At 39.5% G+C, this 15,035-nt stretch overlaps 1 protein-coding gene across 1 annotated transcript; it reads right to left on the bottom strand.

Moving 5' to 3' along the window:
* Positions 1 to 13,466: 13,466 nt before the first annotated feature.
* On the bottom strand, positions 13,467 to 13,991 carry LOC149248634 (wall-associated receptor kinase-like 20). Its single transcript, XM_089450669.1, has one exon. It carries the CDS (start codon positions 13,989 to 13,991, stop codon positions 13,467 to 13,469), a length of 525 nt encoding a protein of 174 aa, XP_089306795.1.
* Between the last annotated feature and the right edge of the window lie 1,044 nt (positions 13,992 to 15,035).

Here is a 15,035-nt window from a genome sequence, read left to right as displayed (position 1 = left end):
ACTAATTAAAAAAAATAATCGTGATTGTCAATGTATGTTGTTTTTCCGAAGAGATATAAAAGAGCAATTTAGATCAATTATGCATCCTAACCTTAACAAGCTTGCAACTAAACAAAATTGATAGAGAAAAACAAATCATCAAGTAAACTAAGAAGAATTGGAGGCATCAACCTCTATTGGCACATGTTCACTAATTAAAAAAATAATCGTGATTGTCAATGTATGTTGTTTTTCCAAAGAGATAAAAAAAACAATTTAGATCAATTATGCGTCCTAACCTTAACAAGCTTGCAACTAAACAAAATTGATAGAGAACAACAAATCATCAAGTAAAAAAAGAAGAATTGGAGGCATCAACCTCTATTGGCACATGTTCCACAATGTTATAAATAAATAAACTATTTGAAAATCTGTGTTAACTAATTCATGTCTATATCAACTTCATAAATATTTATACATGTAGAAAGAAAATGTTAAAAGTAAATATTTTAATATTGTATATAATAAAATATTCAATGTTCAAAGAAAAACAAAGAAATTGAAAGTATTGTGTAGCTCATTCAATTCTTAATATAAAATTAATACGACATTTAAAAAAATTAATATATATTATCCATAAAATATTTTAATTTGTAGAATTAAGAAATATTGAAGTATACTTAAAAATATATTAATAACATTAAAAAAATGAAAAACCATTTTAATATTGGCAATGTAATACTTAGACAAAATGTCTCCATATACTTGTTGTGTAAAAAATTTAATAGCAATTATGTATATATTTATATTGTTTTAAAAAATTAGGTATATACCATATAAAGAGATTGAACAAGATAATTTTTTATGGTTAAAATGTTTGAAGTATTATTATTTTACATTTTTATATTTTAATGTCAACTATGTATATATTTATATTGTTTTAAAAAATTAGGTATATATCATATAAGGCAATGGAACAAGATAATTTTTAATGGTTAAAATGTTTGAAGTATTACTATTTTATATTTTGATCCATTTTTAGGTATATATGTTTTTTTATCAAATTTTCCTTAAACTCAACAGAGATTTTTTAGTCTTCCAAGTTTAAGTTATGTACTTTATATAACATTACACATTGTATATAGAGAGAGAGAAAACCACTACACATTCATTGGGATTTATCAAGAAATGAGAAAGATGTAAATTTTTTTCCAAATTTCGTGCATTAAGGATCTCTGATGAAAAGAGCCTCGATAAAGAGAAAGCTCATCTCCTTAATGTGCTTGCTAATAATGGTTATAGTAGGCACCTCAGTGAGAAAGCTTTCCTCAAAGCCAACAAGTATTCAATGGTCAAGAAAGACCCTAAAGAGCGAGTCTCAGGGGTTCATCTCCCTTTCATCCAGGGGACAACTGATAAGATTGCTAGAATTCTCAGGAAGCATAATGTTCCCTCCACCTTTAGACCCCTTAACACCATTCATAGCTCCCTTAGATTGGTAAAAGACCCGGTTGACCCCAAGGACATGAAAGGTGTCTATGTTATTCCATGTTCCTGTGGGACCCCATATGTTGGTGAGACTGGTCGCTCTATTAATCAAAGGATTAATGAGCACTCAGTCGACATAAAACATAGGAGAACCCAGCCTTCCGCCCAGGCTAAACATGCAGAGAAGACGAAGCACCATGTATGCATTAAGGAGACTCGTGTTATTGCCAAGGTGGCGCATTTCCATCACCGGAAATTTAGGGAAGCCATAGAAATCGAAAAAAGGCTAAGAAACCTCAATAGAGATGACGGCTAGAAAATTAGTAGGTGTTGGATCCCTGCGCTCTCCTCCTAGCCGCTTCCCTGTTTTTTCCCTCCCTCCCCCCGGTCCCCTACCCGGTTTCCTTATTTTTCCCCCTCCTTGCCTTGTCTGATCATTGTCCTTTTTTCCCTTCCCGTCTCTTTGTTTTCCTTCTCTCCCTCTATATATATATATATATATATCTTCTTCCTTTTTTTTTCTTTTTTTTTAATAGGTATTTTAATAAGTTAAGGTTTTGTGAGTTAATTCTTACAAGAAACTAATTTGTATAATAACTAATTAACTATTTATTTATATGTGTAATTTGGAAAGTATATATTTACATATCATTCCATATTATGATTTTAGGTTTTGATATATAGCTATTTCATAACATACATGTATATTTATTTAGTACTCCATATATATATATATATATATATATATCCTTGATTTTGTTTTTATAGGTCTATTAATAGGTTAGGGTCTTGTGAGTTTTTTTCTTTTAATTTCTGTCTATGATATTAATAATAAAAGAAAAGAATTAAAATGGCTGCAACTTGAAGGGGCTCAACGATGGGGTTAGGGTTTCGAAACCGGCTCCGTTTACAGGTTTCAGGGATCACTACACTACTCTTCTTCCAGCCACTGTAACCGTCTTCCCTCCCTACGACACCTGTTATATTCAACACTACAATCGATGGGCACGATTTACCAGTTTGCGTCACTCACCTGGACGGTTTCAGTCCCTCCCACCGACATCTCCATGTTTCCTAGCACCATCCTGCAGGGAGATGTCAGCCTGTCTAAGCGACAGTTATGGATGATCTCCTTGAATATTCTGCGGACCCATCAGTGGAAGCGCCCATTTGGAATCATCTCGAGACCACTGCAGAAGGTTTTTTTACTTTCAACCATGAACTCACAGAGGAAGTTGAAGCTCTCCCCACTTTTTCTCGGCCTATCATACCTTCCATCTCGCTCCCGGTTGATGCATCTTCTATCCAGGACTACATCTCCCAACCCCTCTCGTCGCAGAGCATACAAAACTTCCGGGCCATCAAACCCTAGGAGCAGCCCACGGTTCAAATCCTTCCTTGGCTGGTCTGAAAAAACCCTCGAACGCCCAGCACCTGGACACAGCATCACAGGCGACCACAACATCTGCGTCGTTGGCCTCGGAGGATCCACCTCTTGGCAATTTCAGCGTTATTAACACCATACTTGGTTTTTTCGATTCCATTCTGATGAAGCAACCATCTGCGGCTAGGGTTTCTCCGTCCTCTGCGGCCACTCATACGATTGGGGTTTCTGAAGCTGCAGGCAAAAGGAACAGTAGGGGTTCTAAACGAAAGCGGTGCCTACAACTACAGAGCAGTGAGGTTTTCCTCAAGCTTTCTGAGGATACCTTGCTACTAGAAGCCATGGACTCGGCGGAAAAAGTTCTTGTGGGGCGAGTACGAGGCAGGCACTATAGTGTGGAGAGACTACAGAAATGGACGATGGAGGTTTGGGGCCACCATCTGAAGGACCCCCCTAGAGTACAGACTTTTGTCAAGGGATGGTTCGCGCTGCGGTTCACCTGCTTGGCACATACCAACTGGGTTCTCTCCACTGTTTGGCACATTGACCAAACCCCTGTTCTTCTCAGACGATGGACGCCAATGTTTGATCCTGAGCTTGAGAGGGTCGATGTTGGGCCAATTTGGGTTCGTCTCTCGGGACTTCCCTTCCATTTTTGGATGGAAGACATCTTCAAGAGGATCGGGGACGCTATTGGAACCTATCTCACATTTGATGCCTCCTTTCATACTACTGGGCATATGGCTTTTGCCAGGATTCTGGTGCATCTTGACCTCTCGGATGGACTTCTGGAACACATTAACATTCAATCAGTGTTCCACAGGGACTCGCCCCCCCCTTAGGGGTCTAGTTTCCTCACTCCCCGCGCTCCGGGGACTTGGGGACGAGTAGGGGACGTTTCCCCACCCTCCCAAAATGGAGGAAACTCAGGGGGACGTGCCAGGGAAACGTTTCCCTTCCCTGAGAGGGTGTTTCTGAAAAGGGGGACGTGGGGGGACGAGAGGGGACGGGGGGGGGCGAGAGAGGACGTGGGGGGATGAGGGGGGACGTGGCACACCTTTAATGCATTAAAAACCATTTTAATTAACTAAACGCTGAACTTAATCTTTAATTAAGAGTTAATTAACGTTTAGGGTTTTGGAAAATCGTTGTTTCATGTTATAAAAACGGCACCGTGAACCATGAACAACACACTCACAGCCTTTGCAAGTTCGCTGAGCGCTCCACTCACAACGTTGGATTTCACTATTCGGATTTTAATAAACAGTGTCTGTATCATTATTGATTGTATTAGGAATTGTATACAAAAGGTAAATTACCTAAAAAAAGTCAGTGAATTAATATAATTTGTTGAAAGTGCAAGCTAGGAAAACCAAGACCTTGAATCGGTTCAATATGGGCTCTCCCCGTTCATGGTGATAGTAGGTTTAGGAAAAGAGCCTACTATCACATGTTCTGAAAAGTGGATCTGACTATTTTGTTTCCAGGAACCAATTAACCACAAGTATGGGTGAAAAATCCAACTTGTAAAAACTTAAAAGACTGCCTCCTTGACTACCATGCGTTGTGTTGATGAGACCTGACTGAAATATAATATTGTTGATATAATAAGACCTGATTAAAATACAGAATGTTAATATTCCACCAGCCACCCAACTACTTTCCTATATGATTTCTCAAAATTTTGCCCTGACATCTAATTTTGATCCCATGAGAACTTAAAGGGTTCAAAATATACATTTGCTCAAAGAAAGAAACCAGCAGGATCTGTAAAATGGAAACTAACTAAGCAGTCTAACAACATGAAAAGAAGAAAGTAACTTCCACTTACGTGTCTATCATTTTTTGCATGAGATTGCCGATGGAAAAATCTATGGCACAAGGTTATGGCTGTCGCAATGGTTACCTGGGAACTGAATAAACAATAGACAGTCAGCCTATTACTATATTAGGCCTATGGTCTTTACCTGTGGAAAAAGAATCCAGGTTCCGTTTAGTCCAAGTTCAAAAAATGATTTCTTTTAGACTTTTTCTCTAGGTTAGCAGTATCTAAAACAGAATTGTGAAGGCATATCAGACCTATGGGCTAGTCCTATGGAAGCATTGCCAAATAGGCTATTCATATATTAATATTATCAGTTGAAAATCTACGGCCTGCCTAACTAATATGTCGAGAACTTAGAAGTCCAGTTTCTCAAAAATCAAAATCATTATACATAATCCACTATAGTTCTGAGTTCTCTCTATGTTTAAGTTTTCTTCTAAGAAGGACAGGTCTCTCTTTGTTTAAGTTTTCTTCTAAGAAGGATTGTGTAAATTTCCAAATTCATTGCTTTCTTGCTCCAGGAATTCATATCAATGATCATGCTTTGCAGCTTTTCAATTCAAACCAAATTGTCATAGTGGACTCAATTAATAAATTATATTTTATATTTATAAATATTTAAGACCCTGACGCTCCCCCACGTTTCCTAAAAAATGGTAGGGAGCTTTTGCATAGGCCGCTCCTGCGCCCCCTCGCCCCCTCGTCCCGGAACCTTGGTGGAACATTGCATTCAATGGAGAAATACTACCAGGCGACAATTTTTGGATTATGAGGGTGTCCCCTTCAGATGTAGGAGATGCCACAAAGTGGGGCATCTTTTCAAAGACTTCCCCCTCAATGGTGGGTCGCTCAGGAGGGCTACTCATCAGGAACCAGAGGAGCAAGAGGAACAGATTCATGGGGAACCTGTATAGGAGGAACGGCCTAGGGTTCATGAGGAACAGCCTCGGAACACAGTATCCACTGTGGAGAGGACAGATACGCTGACTGACACTGAGACTTTGGCTACAGCACCTACACAGACCACCTAGAAGAAGAGGGGCAGACCTCCTCACCGTCCACCTCCTCTACAACCTGGTCCATCCATGGCAGCATCTGGAGACTCTAATACATCGGGTAAGAATCTCACACATTTTGTACCCTCTCACTGCTTCTCTCATATTCATGATATCTTATTATCTGGTCTTTCTTTGGGTTCGGGTTCGGCAATTTCCTTGGCTACTACTGCTCAAATAAATTGTGATATTGCACGCCCTTGCCCTTCCATCTCACACATCCCCCCTACACTGCCTTTTCCCCCCCTCCGGCACCCTCATCCTCCACACCTACTCCTCCTTCTGGGTACCTCACTTGCTCAAAGGCCAAGAAACAGGTGCTGGATCATGTCAAACTTGACATTATCCCCTCCTCTCCTCCCCCTAAACTTCATCGAGGTCGACCCTCTTCCCTCTCTATAGCACGATCTCAAGCGGGCGATGAAATTGCATTGGGTGTTCATTCCACCATTCCTGGGGTCCTTAGAGCGAAAGAAACCCCCTCAAAACCCCGCCATGAAGGTTATGTCCTTCAATTGTAGAGGGCTGACTAGGCCTGAGAAAAAACTAGCGTTTTGTCAATTAGTTGGCACCGACTTGCTAGACCTCATCTTTTTACAGGAAACCCTCGGTCCTGCTGTGAATATTTCCCTTTCCCTTGAGCATATGCTTCCTAGATGGAAATTTACTGGTCTGGATGCTCATGGACGATCTGGGGGCCTAGCCTTGGGATACAATACCCGTTCTATCAAGTTACTCTCCAACTGGGGAGGAGCCGGATTCATTGGAGCGGATATCCACTCTGCCGACCTGGGAATGTCCTTCAGAATCATCAACATATATGGGCCATGCCATAACAGGCCTGAATTTTGGGAACATCTCCTAGGCTCGGCCTTATTTTCTGTAGATCATCTCATTCTTGGAGGAGATCTCAACTTCTCCATAGGACACTCAGAGTCCTGGGGCCATTGTGCTCAGAGAGACCCTCTCTCGGATTATTTCTTAAACACTCTGGAGTCTTTTATTTGATCGACATCCCTCTTGCCAAGATCCAAGCTACTTGGAGAAATAATCGGATTAGGGGGAATGGTTTGGCTAGGAGATTGGATCACTTCCTAGTCAAGGAGTCTGTTATGGATTTAGGACTTCTCATTAGGCAATGGGTCCGATCTGGAGGGATCTCGGATCACCTTCCAATATATATGGAATTGGATGGGAACAGAGCAAAGCCCGAGGGACCATATAAATTCTGCTCTGCCTGGCTCAAAGAAGCCTCTTACATCAGTATGGTTATTGATTTTTGGAAAGCAAATTCCCCTAGAGCTAGAGGAAATTTTTCAGAGGGCTTTGTTAATAACCTCACTAAGCTAAAGACATTATCAAAGAACTGGGCACATCACAAAAGAACACAAGATGACCATACCCTTCAACAAATTGAACTCAAGTTGATTGAGTTTAAAAATGATTGGGATGGGCTATACACCACAGATGAACATAAGGAGACGATCACATCCCTCTATACTACTCGCAATAAGATTCTTAAGGACAGGGAAGAAGTTGGAGGCTGAGAAGCAGAGCTATTTGGATGTGGGAAGGTGATGCTAATACCAAATTCTATCACAAGTTCGCAAATGGGAGGAAGGCGATCAATACCATCTGGCAGCTACAGGATGAACAGGGACATATTGCTAACACCTTCCCTCAACTGGCTGCACTGGCCACAACACACTTCAAAAAAGCATACAGTGCTCCCAGGGACGCTAATTTGGCTAAAATAATCAAAGTTGCCCAATATTTTCCACGATACATGGAGGGTGAAGAGGGCATAGATATAATGAAGGAGGTCACCCTAGAGGAGCTGGAGGCCACATTAAAATGGTTTAAAAAGGACAAGAGCCCTGGACCAGATGGCTGGACTATTGAGTTCTATCTGGCATTTTTTGACATCATTGGTACAGATTTGCTACATGTCATTGAGGACACTAGAACAAGTGGACATTTGGGGGCTGCCATTACCTCTACATTTATCGCTCTTATTCCAAAATCTGATAATCCATCCTCCTTTGATGAATATCGCCCTATATCCCTCTGCAACTGCTTATACAAGATCATTGCTAAAATTATAGCAAATCGGTTGCGGCCCATTCTATCCACTCACATCTCACCTGAACAATTTGCTTTCCTCCAAGACAGGCAGATTCATGAAGCTATTGGCATAGCCCAGGAAGTACTACATACTTTACACATCAAAAATCGCAAAGGTATGATTCTGAAGGTTGATCTATCAAAAGCATTTGACAGAGTGAATTGGTTGTATATTAGGATGCTTTTAACTCATCTGGGGTTCCCCTTCAATTTTATCAAATGGATTATGTGTTGCATCACTAACATTTTGTTCAGTGTCCTGGTCAATGGAAGTGCATCCCCATTTTTCTTCTCGGAAAGAGGGTTGAGGCAGGGATGTCCACTTTCCCCACTTCTTTTTCTCCTGGTCATGGAGGGGCTCAGCAGGATCATAAAGGAGGAACACAGAAGAGGCAGACTTCAAGGAATCAAGATAACAAATGAATGCACACTCACACATCTCCTATTTGTGGACGATGTACTGATTTTCCTCAATGGAAGTATTGGTGACCTGACCAATATCTGTTCAATTTTTTCCTTATTTCAAATTTCTACGGGGATGATGATCAATGACAGCAAATCTACACTTACTGCCATAGCATGCAATCAGCATGAGATCCTATTTGCACTTCAACGCTTCAGATTTACTCAGCTGAGACTCGCTGAGGGATTGAAATACTTGGGGTATAAGCTAAAGCCAATTGGATACAAGATTGCTGACTGGACCTGGCTCATCGCTAAGCTAGAGAAAAGACTCAACATTTGGTACCTCAAGTATTTATCCCGGGCTGGTCGCCTCACACTCATCAAGAGTGTCTTGGAGGCCACACCTGTTTACTGGATGTCCCTGGCTTGGATTCCTAGAGGAATACTATCTAGGATACAAGTGCTATGTTGCAGATTCTTATGGATGGGTAGCCAGCCGGGGAAGATTTTTGCCTGGGTCAAATGGGATGCCCTCAACTTACCAAAAAAATGGGGCGGCTGGGGATTAAAAAAATTGGATGACTTCTCCTCTGCTCTGGCTACAAAACTCAGGTGGCATCTAGTCACATCCGATAGCCTTTGGTCCAGAGTGACTTCAGCTAAATATATTGCACCATTACAGATATTGGACTGGATCAGAAGACCGAACAGGACCTCTGTAGGAATCTCGACCATTTGGAAGGCAGTCATTAAGGCACTGGACCCTATTAGGGCAGGCCTTACATGGAGGGATCCGCTCAGGCCACAGTGTTAGAATCGGGATTGACCCGTGGATTGGTTGTGGGAACTCACACAGATTGCCACATGGGCTTCTTCAGCATCTTCGGGAACAAAATATCACATCCATAGCCCATATTACAGATGATGCAAATTCTACATTTCTCTATCAGGCATGGAAATCTGTCCATCATCTGAATATCCCCCTCAGTGGCATCAGGACTGGTTGGACTTCACACAGGCACTATCTGAGGCCCACATTCGCATTACAGAAGGAGAAGACGAGCTTATTTGCGCATTATCCAAGATGGGCAGATACACTCCAAAGGAAGGATATTTGGTCCTGTCGAAAGCTAGGAAACCTCTGAACCTTCAGGCATGGTGGAAACACCTTTGGAAGCTGAAAGCTCCCCCCAAGACGCGGCTGCTCATGTGGTGCATCATGAACAACAAAATCCCCACTGGGGATAACCTTATGAAGTGCACATTTCACGGTCCTCACTGGTGTTATGCGTGTAACAGTGACTGTGAATCCATAAATCATCTATTTCTCACCTGCCTGGGAGCTCGAAAATTATGGTCCCTGCTATTTGTTGTTATATCCCCACCCTGTCACTAGCTTGTTGATTCTGTTATAGGGGCCTGACACTCATGGTTCTCCTGTGCATCTCCCCCAAGTTGCGCAACCTCCCCCTGCTATCCTACTGGGTGATCTGGACTGCCCGCAATCATCTCATATTTCAGAACGCTCCTCCTCGGTGGCCTATTATTGCCACGAAGGTCATGGCAGATTATGCAAACATCCCTGATGATCCACCTCCCCCGTGACCTAGGAACATCATCCCTGAACAATATGATCCCCACAGGCATTGGGCATATTTTGACAGGGCAGCACAAGAAGAATGATGTGGGGGCAGAGCCATTCTTCATATCTCTTCAACACACTCATATAGTTTGCTCATGGGTTTAAGAAGAGGCACCAATAATTTTGCAGAGTTATCAGCAGCAAAACACATCATTCATTTTGCTTTGGAGAAAAATTGTCGAGCCCTACAATTATTTGGGGACTCTAAAATTGTCTGTGACTGGTTGAATGGATCCACTAGATGCTCATCTTTCTCTTTGAGACATATTCTGGATGAGACTCTGAGATTGATTACTCATTTTGATTTTTTTACTTGTAATCACATCTACAGGGAGTGGAACACCGTTGTTGATCGCCTATCCAAAGAAGTTGCGCTCTGGGAGCCGAGTATCTAGTTGATCCGCGAACAGAATGATGGAGACCATTATCAATACTACCATAGGCCTTTCATGGACAATATGGTTTAGTTTTGCAGAGCATATGGTTTATTTTAAATTTTGTTATTGTATATATCGCACTAATGGACTATATTTACTTTACATGATTATCTCAGTGTACTTTGGACTGTTACCTCCCTGCATGGAACAAAGGTAACTAGTTTTTGTTTATTTTGGATCTGAACTTTGCTACTAGTTGATGACAGCCTTGTCATTGAATGTTTCTGAATATGCACATGCATCTACAAAATGTAATTTCTCACTATGAATTACGAATTTTTCCATGGGGAAAAAAACAAACAAAATGTAATTTCTCACTATGAATGAAATTACGAATTTTTCCATGGGAAAAAAAAAATAAAAGAAACTATCTTGCATAATAACTTATTAACTATTATTTATATACTTATATTAAATTCGATGAAATTTTTTTGATTTCATAAGATACATATTTATTTAATTAGTATTCCATATTAGCTATTTTTAGGATTATTAATGATTAATGTTTGTTTAAGTGATTACATTTTTGGTGGTATATATATAACTAACCTCCATGTTATTTTACTAACCTTTTATTTATTTAATTATAATGGTGACAACTATATTATTAATTTTCTTAATTTTTAATACAAACTTTATTTTTATTCAAATGTTGGTAATGAATATAACAATGACTTTAATAATTTCTCCTCTCCCTCGGTCTAGTCGAGTTCACCAATCAAATTTAGTCGTTTCTCTGTCAAATTGCCCAGTGCAATATAGTTGTTTCGTAGTCAAATATAGCCATTAGAAAATCTGCTCTCCCTATTTAACATGTAGCCATGATTTGGTTCTTCAACTTGTCCTGACGATGAACCACACTGGTTCGAAACACGTCGACAAAAATATTTCAATGTGATTTTCTCTGAAATATTCTCATTAAACTCGATATAGATCACAAAAGCTTAAATTCAACAAATTTTACTCTCTAAAAGAAATTTGCCCCTAAAAAAATTTGATCCATCTCAACTTTTCTTAAATTTATACTTAAAATTAATATATATTAATTTCTATTTAAACAATAAAAAATAATAAACATAAAACATATTTCTATTATAATTATTTTTAGAAATCTTAATATTACTGATCTAAGTTAAAATACATATAATAAACATAAAACATATTTCTATTATAATTATTTTAGAAATTTTAATATTATTGATCTAAGTTAAAATACATATTACTTGTCTAAATTTATCTCTTTTATGTAATTTGAGTTCCTAAGACATTGTGGCTTTGTATTAAATGTGTCCCTTGTAAATCTAAAAAACTTGTTTTTCTCTTTTTAGTCCCTGCCATCTGGCAATGGCCAGGGACTATAGTAATCGGATTGACGATATTTAGCATTAATTCACGCGGTTTATACACTGAGTGTGCGGCTTATGCAACCAGTTGCGTATGTTAACTATATGGTAGTTTGTTTCATCATCTTATTTGGCCTCTTCCCGAGGAGAAGAGGCCAAAAGCATATGCTATTTTTGACTTGCGTTGTTTTCATTATTTGGGAAGTGGAGAAGTGGAGATTAATGCTAGCATTAAAGGACTATTACAATCGAATTGCATTGAGATCTGAGGCGTATGTATACCCAACAAGAAATTTAACCAAAGTTTTCTGTACACCTTCATCCTGGTTTCCACTACCACCGCCTTGTAACTGCCACCTACACCTTTCAAGACGGTGACACAAACACTAAAACTACACGTTGCATGGTGGTGCCACGAATACTGCAATGGAAATAGGAAGTATGGCTTATAAAAAGCACTATCCCTGCTAAAAATTGCAACGCTTTGTAGTCGAATTTTCTGCAATTTCACCTTGTGCCCTGATTGCTTCTGTGTTGCAGATCACAGGCGTGCTGGCCGTGGATCCAAACGCTCCAGATATCACCATCTCCTGCTGTCGATGAGATGCAGACCATCCATGATTAGCGTTACTGTAATGTAGTAAATTGAATACCAAATTTTCACATCATTTTTTCTATATCCTTTTTCTCTGGTTATTCATAGCAGTAACAAACTCTACAACAGAGGCCTGACTGTTCTTTCCCTTTCACTTGTTGTTTATATATCTGAATTGAAAGAACTATCTATTTGTCTCAGAAACCTATTAAGTAGGATAAGGAGTTAACAATTTTAGTCCACTTTGTTTTTATTGTGTTCATATATCTGATTTACAGAACAATTTCACCTTGTGCCCTGATTGTTGCAGACGCTCCAGATATCGCCGTCTCCTGCTGTCGATGAGATGCAGACCATCCATGATTAGCGGCTTCGTTGAGAAGTTCAAAGAGCATCATGTCGTCCAAATCATTCTCCTTCAGAGACAGCACTGAAATTTCAGGATTCCACCAGCAGATTCCTTCGTTGGCATCATGAATAGTTAGTTCAATCATATACAATTATGTTTAGAGTCTATTTTCAGACTACTGTAATGTAGTAAATTGAATACCAAATTTTCACATCATTTTTCCTATATCCTTTTTCTCTGGTTATTCATAGCAGTAACAAACTCTACAACAGAGGCCTGACTATTCTTTCCCTTTCGCTTGTTGTTTATATATCTGAATTGAAAGAACTATCTATTTGTCTCAGAAACCTATTAAGTAGGATAAGGAGTTAACAATTTTAGTCCACTTTGTTTTTATTGTGTTCATATATCTGATTTACAGAACCATTTAATTGACTCAGAGAATGCATATTTATTAGAAATTAGAGAGCACAGTTTTTATTGGAAAGGAAATTATAATCAAATTAAATAGTTTCAGTAAAATTTAAAAAATTAAATTTCAGTAAAGTCAATATCAAATTAGATAAGTAAAATTTAAAATATTCTGGCAGCTGTGGTTTAATTAGGTGAAATCAAGACCATATACATCTGCCAGCGGCTTTAGCTGATTAGACGAATTTATCTCTTCATGGTTCAGTTTTTTAAACCTGTATATTTACATTTTTCCCTCATGCTTTTGATTGGGATTCTGAATTTAGAGATAAAGACCCATACCTTCGTGAGCAAGATCTAGAAGCAGAGCCTGTTGAAGCACACGTTTATCCAGGACCAGTAGCTTCAGTCTCCATTCTGACCTTAGTCTTAGACATTGAAGCTAGAAAACTCGACATCCTCAAGTTCATTCGTGTTAACAGAATTTGTGAAATTGAGAATGGGCGAGCAAGCAGAGTTCTGGTCACAATCTGCCTGACTTTTACAAGAAGGCTCCAACGGTGCAACCCACTGTATCTCTACTCCATAGTTCCACTGCCTCGCAGGCACCGCCGGGTTGAAATTTAGGACACTCGTGTAAGCCCTGCAACCACCGGAGTGTACCCCTATTGTCTGAGAAGCGGTAAAACCTCCCGCTATAAATGTGCAACAGACACCATCTTTCCTGCACGCCATGGCTGCCTCGGCTTCATTAATATATGTATGACACGAACTGCTTGAACTACAATTCAATGGCGATGCCAGTATTATAGGATCGCAGTTCAACAGCATAACCATGTTCGTACTTGTAAGATTGAAAGGCAGGCTCTGATTCAATTGCAGTCCCTGGTTATTCATGTCTCGAGTCTCGCAAGAATCATTAAGCAGAGGCGAAGGTTGAATAACCAGCCTCATGGTGGCTGGATTGATACTAATGCCACAGAGAATGAGTCCCTCACCTCCCTGCTGCCTCAAAGCATCGATCTGTTGTCTCAGGTTTCGCTGTGACGCGGTTTCGCTATGACGCCTGCGTTACCCAACATATGGTTTACACAAGCCAACACATGTAATGTATGCGGCGAGTCTAGAGTGTATGATAATGGCACACACAAGCACATGGCTTGCATGCAATGCACGTGGTAAGGGAGAGAGAAAGTGGCTGGTCCTCATAAGTTGTCCAATACTAACGGACTTTTATAATGACTTTAATAAGTTTGGTTCCGTTTATGACTGTCCAGCATTCGAAGTAATGTTGTATCTCTCCCTCAAAGTGTTGTTATGATATTATATTGTATAACGCATTAGATATTTTTTTTACTCATTGCTATATTGCCATATTAAGCTGCGGAGCATCTCTTTGGCGTTCTATATATTATGAAGAAAATAATTGTTTTATAAATTTTTATTTTGATATTAAACATGAATCTTAAACTTCTAATAAATAATAATAATTAGTGTCTTAGCTTAATGTCTCACTTGACATTGCTGAATTTGCAAATGAAAATTAATTAACTAGAAAAGCAATGTCTTGATTTCTATGGTTTTATCCTTAATCAAAATTCGCTACAGACTTACAAGTTAAGATCAACAGTCGTCTCATTTCGTTTCATCGACTTGGAATTCACTAAATATGTGTTGATTTTAGGTAGAGGCAGATCAAATACACATTGTGAAGCGCACTACGTTAAGAAATGAACTTTTCCTCTCTTTGCCAGGCAAGTGCAGATTAAGTTACCAACTCTCCTCTGCATAAAAAGCGCAGAAAGAAGACATGGACAAGTATAAATTTATACATAAACTCGGGGAGGGAACATATGGGAATGTCATCAAGGCGAATGTGAGGGAAACTGGTCAGATTGTGGCTATCAAGAAAAGTCGTGCAGATATTACGGAGGAAGGATTTCCTACCAGTTCTTTCAGAGAAATCACAACTCTCAATATGCTCTCTCGTTGTAAACA

Source organism: Pinus tabuliformis, chromosome 7, assembly GCF_031772625.1.
Source record: "Pinus tabuliformis cultivar Carrire ecotype Pingquan chromosome 7, CPIR1, whole genome shotgun sequence".
Lineage (NCBI taxonomy): Eukaryota > Viridiplantae > Streptophyta > Pinopsida > Pinales > Pinaceae > Pinus > Pinus tabuliformis.
Note: the sequence above shows the minus strand (reverse complement) of the source record. Positions and strands in the feature narration are given on the sequence as shown.